Raw genomic sequence first — 7,807 nt, 5'->3', positions numbered from 1 at the left:
GGGTCGGACTCGATCTGCTCAGGTCCCTTCTGACCCTACAAACTATGAAACTATACCCAGAGCCTGCTCAGTCCTGTGCCACTGAGCTGCTAGACTACATGCACACAATGACTAGGATAAAGGTTGCAGCCAATAGCCACGTTAGGGCAAGGAAGCACTTAAAGACAGGGAAAGCTACCACCAAAAACAAGTCAAAAAGGGGATGGGGAAGCTTATGCCAGCAGCAATATGGTGACATCCTAGCACTGTGTTTGGCAGGCAAGGAGAGACAACATCCAGGGGGCAGCATTTTGCAGAGCAGCTCATATGTAACCTGAACAAAGCAACCTGTTCCACCATGCCATCCAACTAGGAAGTCTTCACAGATGTGAGATGCTCCCAGCCAAACAACCTGCAGCCTAAGGATGTCTCCAGGGCTGACTGCCATGATCCAGATCTCACCTCTACTCGCTGAAGCACTTCCAATTCTTATCACAAAGTGTACTCAAAGCTTGCAGTGCTTCAGGAGATGGTCAGGTGTCACCCCACCAGGTTACAAAGCAGTTAACTGGGAAGGCTGTATAAGGCAGAGAGGGGAATAGATCCCAGACCCCAAATACAAGCTAAAGTTTTCATCCCTTTGTCCCCCCTCACTTACCCTACTTTTCTGGGTCAATGTGCCAAACGGAGGTACACAGCTATTCTCTCCTGGAGGTCAGCAACCTATGGCTTGTAGGCTGAATCTGGCCCATGGAGCCATTTTATCCAGCCTGCAGACAGGGGCTTCAGCAGTGTTTGACAAAGGTTGCTCTCTTTGTGCTTCCTTTGGGAAACAGCAATGGCAGCAGGGTCTTAGCTCCCACCCACCCTGTGCCTGAGCTGGGTCATTCTGGCCAGCAACCTGAAAAAGAATAGCCAGCCATCCCTCCACAGCCAAGAGCAGAGTCCTGGACACCTATCTCCCAAGTAGCTGTAGAACCTGGGGACACTACATACTTTCCACCCTTTCTTACCAGGTGGTCCAGCCCACAGATAAGGTACTGCTCTAACTCAAGTGAGTGATGTCTGGTCTGTAGGATCTCAAGGGCCAGAGTTCAAACCTTGCTGGGGGTGGGGATCCTTAGGGTTGGATATGAAATTAGTTTATTTTTTAGAAACCAAGTAAGGAAATTCACAAAAAGGAAACATCCTGAAGACAGAATTCAAAACTAAATTTCATCTGCTACTTACAACACAACACACCACACAAATTTTGCATTTCAACCACCACATGGGCTTGGTCTCAGACTGAGGGAAAGCATAGCTGGCAGGGTGAGCAGAAGAGGCAGCTCCTAGAGACTGTAAGAGCATAAGAAATGCTGAGCACAATGACGGGAGAAGCAGACCTCCTATGGAGGTAGGAGGGTCCCAAGTCCAGAGACAGTCCTAGAGAGAAACTCAAGCTGGGCCCCAAGTACTGCACAGTCTCATCTGAGTCCAAATAACTCCTTACTGCTCCTAGAGCTGGTGGTGGCAGAAGTGAAATAAAAACAATGTTCCCATGGTTTTGGAAATGAGAAGTCCTGATTCACAGTCCAGTTGCTGCAAAGCCCGCCCCAAGGAGATAAGGCCTTTTCAACAGGTCATCCTGGAAAGGCACTAGGACTACCCCAGACAAGGTCTCTCTCTTCCTGAGGTGAGGCAATAAGCAGAAAGAGAAGGGGCTGCTTCAGATACACAGGGGAGAGCTCCCAGCTTTGGCAGCAAAATTATGCTCCAGTCTGTCCATCCCTTCCCCTCCCCGGCCCCCCCCCCACAAAAAAAGAGAACCTGGCACTTGTTTATTTCACTGGCAGTGGGGGATCCCAAGGGCAACTCTGGCCTGAAAATAGGTGATGCTCAGCCCAGACCAAGAGCCTCTAAGGAATTAATGGCAGGGTGCTTCCATGCTACTGGGCAAATGCAGGACGAGACAACCACAGCCTGAAGAGCTAAGTGCTGGGGAAGAAGAGGAAACAGCCTGCTGGCCACTCACAAATACAGGGAGATCCCCAGCATTGGTGGGCAGCACTGTCCCAGAGCCTGGAGCTCTTCACACGGAGTTACACTGCTCCCTCTCAGTTCCACTTCCCCATTTCTGCGGCCAGGGGTTGAGAAATCCCTTTTGCCCAAACCCCAGATGGCCCAACGGCCCCATATTTCCTCCGCCAACAGCTCTGTTTCCCCAACACAGCCACAATGCTGATGACAGTGACCTCCCTGGCTGCAGCCCAGCAAGATCTGTTTGCTTTGTTGAGCAAAGTCTACTATCCTCCCAGCCTAACAGGGGCAGACTATAATGTCTTTACAGAGGTGCAAGGAGAATCAGTCATCAAAACAGGTTTGGCAGAGTTCAGTCAATTCTCCCACAGCCAACAGTCCACAGGACTCTAGAGCTTCCTCTCCAAAAGACTCAAGTCCCCCAGAGCCTTAGGAACCCATACCCTATTAGTTACTGCAGGTCCACATGTCTTCATTCACTATGCAACAGAACTGCCTGCAAGGTCCCAACTGCAGAATCCATGGCACCACTGGATACAGGGACATAGCCAGCTCAGGTGCCACCAAATACTAACCCTCAGAGTCAAGGAATTCTGAGCTCTCAGGCACTGGCATTTGGAGTTACCTCACAACATTGAGTCTCTGTAGGTAGGGTGCACCTGGAAATCCTCTGCCTACATCAAGATAGAAATAGCTAAAAGAAAACTACAAGGGAGCCTGACAGCAAGCTGTGAGGGGCCAGAGCCAAGACTGAAGCATTTGTTAGCAGCAGCAGGACCACAAGTCTACATACAGTTAACTGAAGTGACCCTAAAGCCGCACTGCCTCAGACTATGATTATGAAAGTGAAGGCTTAGTTATACCATAAAGCTGCCAGTGGTACCCAATGCTCTGCTGGCAGAATTAAACTACGTCTACCAAGCAAAGCAAGGCTTTTGCCATTGTCCAGTAGCCGGCAGAAGGCACAGGGAGACACTTCTGCACCTTCTGCCAGCTTCTGTGGTCCCTTCAGCAACTGGTGCATTTCTAGAGTCAAGTCCAGTCTGGCAGCCCAGTTGCTGAACAGTCACACAGAGCTGCAAGAAGTGCATGGGTGTATATGTGATCATGTGGCAGCAGAAGCTGCCTCTTGTCTGCTGGAGGCAGAGGCAGCTGAGTGGAGACAGAAAGTGTGTATGGAAACGTCTGGACATGTTTCAGGAAGAGGCAAGTAGTATAATGAAGGGTGTGAATGAGTCAACACTGCCCCTAGTGCCCCAGTGCAGTGTTACTGGAGAACTGGGCTGCTGGAGGCACTTCTTTTTTAAATGAGACGTAAAACCAAAGCCCCGAGCACTTAGGGTCACTGAAGATCCTGTGAAACAGCACACAAGGATCACATAACCAGCATCCCACCCAAGGCCAGTATCACTTTCCTCTGAAAATTCTTCTTTTTCAGCTGCAGGAGTTACTCATATCCCAAACTATGTTCAGAATAGCTGTTGGGTCCCACAGCAAAGGTGCCTTGCTTTGGGCAGGGTTTGGAGATAAGATGATCTCTATGTTTGGTAAGCAAAGCGTGCTGGGACCTTTTGGGATAAGGTGTGAAAGAAATGGTATACCCAAAAGCATAATCCGCGTAGTGACTGTGAAAGGACTTGAGCGGCCTTAAGCCTGAAGGAAACGAGAGAAGGAAGCAGAGATACTTCTCCTCAAATTGGGGAAGGAGCCCACATGTTTGCTGTTTTAGGGTATTCATACTGAAGTTGATCCTGCCCAGATGCTCAGCCAAGAGACAGGCAAATGCGTCATGCTCACAGGAAACGCCAGCCCCGAGGCTCATTAGGCAACTGTCCCTGCAGCACGAATGCAAGACTGACATCCTCCTCGTCTCCCCTTCTGTCAGTGGATCACTCAAAGGAAGGGGTCCTGGGTACAGCTGAAAAGCATTGCTAAGGGTTAAAACATCCTCCCTAAAGAGGGGCTACTAGCCTGGCACATGGCTGCCACCACTGGGGGCATACAGACATCACATTCCTCCAAAGAAAGCCAAGAGGTAGGCAAACAGGGAGGAAGGAAAGGAGCCTGAAAGGAGAAGCAGAATGGAAGTGCAAGAAGGGATAATCCTGTTCCCTTTAGACTTCTGGGGGATCTCTCTTCCTCCTCTAGCAAGTACCATGGTTCTTCTTCAGGGAGTCCTCCCTGTCCTTTGTTCTGGGCCTCAACCAAAAGAATCCCCAAGTACTCTGCTGACTAGACATAAGGACAACTTCACTCTCAACAGTAATGCAGGCAGTGACTCTTCTGCATTTGACTAGAGGGATGGGCAATTATTTGGGCTGGAGGGCCACTTAGGGAGTTTTGCTGAGCTCCAACTGGTAGATTACTACACCAGCAGGGGCAGGGTGCGCTCAGCTGGGCTGATGGGCCAGGGCCATAGGAAGACAAGGAGCAGAGGGTGGGAGTGTGATGAAAGTGGCCCTGACCCCACCCTCCCAAGATCTTGGGGCAGTGACAGCATGGGGCCAGGGCAGAGCCACAATTCACTCGCTGCATGACAGATCATGACCAGCCCGACCTGGGAGAAGGGTGAAGCGCACACTCATGACCCGACTCCCACCCCAGCATAGGTGCATGCGGGTAGCTCCAATATAGCACAGGGTGGCCCGAACAGCACAGGGTGACCTAATCTGGTAACAATCCATCAGAGCCACCCCACGCTGCTAAACCACACTGCTCTACAGCCATGTTGTACTGGGGCTGACCACATACACCTCTCCAGAAGCAGGGGCAGCAGGAGCCAAGTCATAGGCATGGGCTCTGCCCCTCTCCCATGCCAGGCCCTTCAGGATGTCATGCAGGAAGCAGATCACAGCTCTGCCCTAGCCCTGTGCTGTCATTGCCCTGCAGTCTTGGCCCTGGCCACTTCACCCTGCCCAGTCAGAGCCCCATCCCCACCCCATCCGCCTCACTGAGCATGCCCTGCCTGCCAGGGTTTTGCGCCCATCTCCCTGGAGACCTGACCCACCCTCTCTGTCCAGCGCCTCTAGCAGTGAGTGCTGGGTAGACAGGCCAGGGTGCTCAGTGAGCAGGGCCAGATTTGGTGGTGCCAACTGCCAGTGGCCACCGGAATGAGCTGTCACTGGGGCTGCCAGGAGGCAGAATCCAGCTGCTGTGCTGTTGCACCCCCACTGTGCGTCTGGGAGCAGAGGGACCAGCCACATGTGCCATGGTCCAAGCTGCCCTCTGCACTTGTACTGGGTAAGGGCAAGGCACCTGCCCTGGGCCATATTTTGCCCACCCCTGATCTAACAGCTAGTGCTATGCCTATTCTGTAACACCAAACGTCTTGACCTGAGAAATCCCATTCCTCCCACTGCTCCCCCTGAATAATTGCGAAGTGCTCTGCAAACGAGACAGGGGGTCACTTCACCCCAAACCCTTTCCCAAATGCCCTCATATAAATGCACTTGATTGGAGTGCTGGAAGCAGCCGGCCATTTTGCACTTACCCACAGGTAGCTTGCTCTCAAAACAGGCCTCAAACATGTCATAGTCCTCAGTTGTGAAGGCGAACTTGCCCTTAGTGGCATCCTCCTTGGCATAGAGGATATGTCCGGCCGAGTCAGTTATCTGTAGGAGAGATGGATCATGAGAGTGGGAAATACAGCCCCACTATGTTCACATGCCTAGACCAAGCAGAAAATGCAAGCAGCTCTTTCCAGGACACTGCATGTTCGTCACTTCCACCAGACTCTTTTCTTCCCTCACCCCAACTCAGTTCCTTCAATCATATCCTGAGCTGACAAAACCAGGGGGACTTCTAGCATGTAGTTAATTAAAAATCATTGGATGCAGACTAATTTAGGTGTTCTGGTTTCTTTGAATCACTATTCCATGCTTCCTATCTTCTTACACGTTAGATTTGCAATCCCCTAAAGCAGGCATCGACAACTTTCAGCCCAGAGTGACTGCCTCCAGCAGCATTCAGTGGTTGGAGTGCTCGACAGTGTTTGGCAACAGGGACTTCCTGGCCTGGGGCCTTTCCTCTGCTGTGCTGCAGCTGGGTGGCAGGGAGAAGGAGCAGTAGTCAGGTTCTACTGTCAGCCACCTCAGATCCAGCCTACCACGAAATGTTGCCAACTGCTGACGTAAAGCAATGCACAGACAAACAGAGGATTCTCTGGTTCCTTCAGAGAGACAATAAGGGATAAACAGGACTGGTTCTCCAGCTATAGAAATGCAAAAAGGGACACATTTGCTCCCCCAGGAACAAACTGCTTGTATAGGCCTGAGCCAGGCAAAGTCTAGGTGCCAGATTTGTAAAAAAGTAGCCACTTTGCTCAGGGTAGATCAGACAGGGTTTCAGATCTCAAAGGCTGCACCAGAATAATTGATAATGTGTGTCAATGGCACAATCAGAATAGGAAATTAGGATTGGAAGGGACCTCAGAAGGCCATCTTTTTAGACTAAAATACTTTCTAGATTCTTCTCTCAAGTCTAGAGGAGTTAAATCCACAGAGAGAACCAATGACAGACACTGCTCAAGAAAGAGACCTGAGAACCACTGTGCACCACACAGCAAAGAGCCCTGTTTAGTAGGCAGCAGTGGCCTCAAAAAGTAAACACCTCAATTAAGGAGCATGACAGAAAAGAATACTTGAGGTTTTACCATGCCTTACATGAAATGATACCTTGCCTTCATCTGATCACCCTCTCTGAAAAAAGAGCAGAAATGAAAGGGGTGCTGAAATGAGAAAAAGTCTGGAAAGTCTTTCATGAGAACAGATGAAAGATTTGGGACAAGTTTAGAGGAGAGGTATGAAAGTAAGACAGAAGTATTCAACATAATGAAGATATAGAAAAGCTAAGTCAGGCACTCCTATCAACCCTCCCCCAACCCCTGCTCACAACAGCAAAGTAAAAAGCCAAACAATAAAATGGAAAGGCAGCACGTTTAAACACTCATGAAAAGAAATACTCTCCTTATTTATCATCAGAGCATCTAATTAACTCCTACAGAAGACCACTGGAGCCCAGAACTTTGTAGGATTCAGAAAAAAGATTCAGCCATTTAACAGGATTGATAGAACTGCCACGTCAGCCAGGACGAAAACAAGGGCGATAGATAAACCCTCCTACATCAGGGCACACACCATAAACCAACAGGAGATTAGAGAGAAATTTGCTCTGTAGCACTTCTTGCTCCTTCCTCTGGACCAGCGTTTCTTGACCCAAAAGTGGGTTGCAAGAATATATGAAAGGGTCGTGAACAAACTTTAAAAATGTATCAACCAACTTTAAAAATGGATTTAAAGTAGAAAAAAACATGGGAAACCATGGCTTTTCCCTAGCAGAGTTCCAGCTTGCAAGGGGCTGTTTGGGGCACCCCATGCCCCAGCCCCCAGGAGCTGGTATTGGGAGTCAGGGGCACCAGCAGAGGCAGAGGGCTGTTTTCTACTTAAACTATTTACTGGGTCAGGAGTGGCCATCAATGTTAACCTATTTTACCAGGACCCATTTGTAGAGAACCACTGCTCTGGACCATCTGGTACTAGATGGGCCTCTGCCTAGGCAGAGTTCAGCCTTCTGGCTCACCAGCCCTGGAGACCAGTCACAGTATCACCTTGACTCATAGTTTCATAGATTTAGGGTCGGAAGGGACCTAGTAGATCTTCTAGCCCGACCCCCTGCCAGGGCGGGAGAACAACAAAACCCCAAAACAAAAACGGGACTCAAATGAGTCCAGCCAGGTAGGCATCCAGCCTCTTCTTAAAGACCCCCAGGGTAGGGGCCAGCACCACTTCCCTTGGAAGTTGGTTCCAGCTCC

At 50.0% G+C, this 7,807-nt stretch overlaps 1 protein-coding gene across 1 annotated transcript in view; it reads right to left on the bottom strand.

The window, feature by feature from the left end:
- TMED10 (transmembrane p24 trafficking protein 10) overlaps positions 1-7,807 on the bottom strand; it is a 23,323-nt gene that overhangs the window by 12,866 nt on the left and 2,650 nt on the right. Inside the window, exon 2 of the mRNA XM_019518786.1 lies at positions 5,489-5,651. Within this exon, the coding sequence (XP_019374331.1) occupies positions 5,489-5,651 (163 nt within the window). The remainder of the gene's footprint in view (positions 1-5,488; positions 5,652-7,807) is intronic.

Source organism: Gavialis gangeticus, unplaced genomic scaffold (assembly GCF_001723915.1).
Source record: "Gavialis gangeticus isolate Ggan-Ray unplaced genomic scaffold, GavGan_comp1, whole genome shotgun sequence".
NCBI lineage: Eukaryota > Metazoa > Chordata > Crocodylia > Gavialidae > Gavialis > Gavialis gangeticus.
The sequence above is the reverse complement of the archived record's forward strand: the minus strand, read 5'-3'. Positions and strand labels throughout refer to the sequence as shown.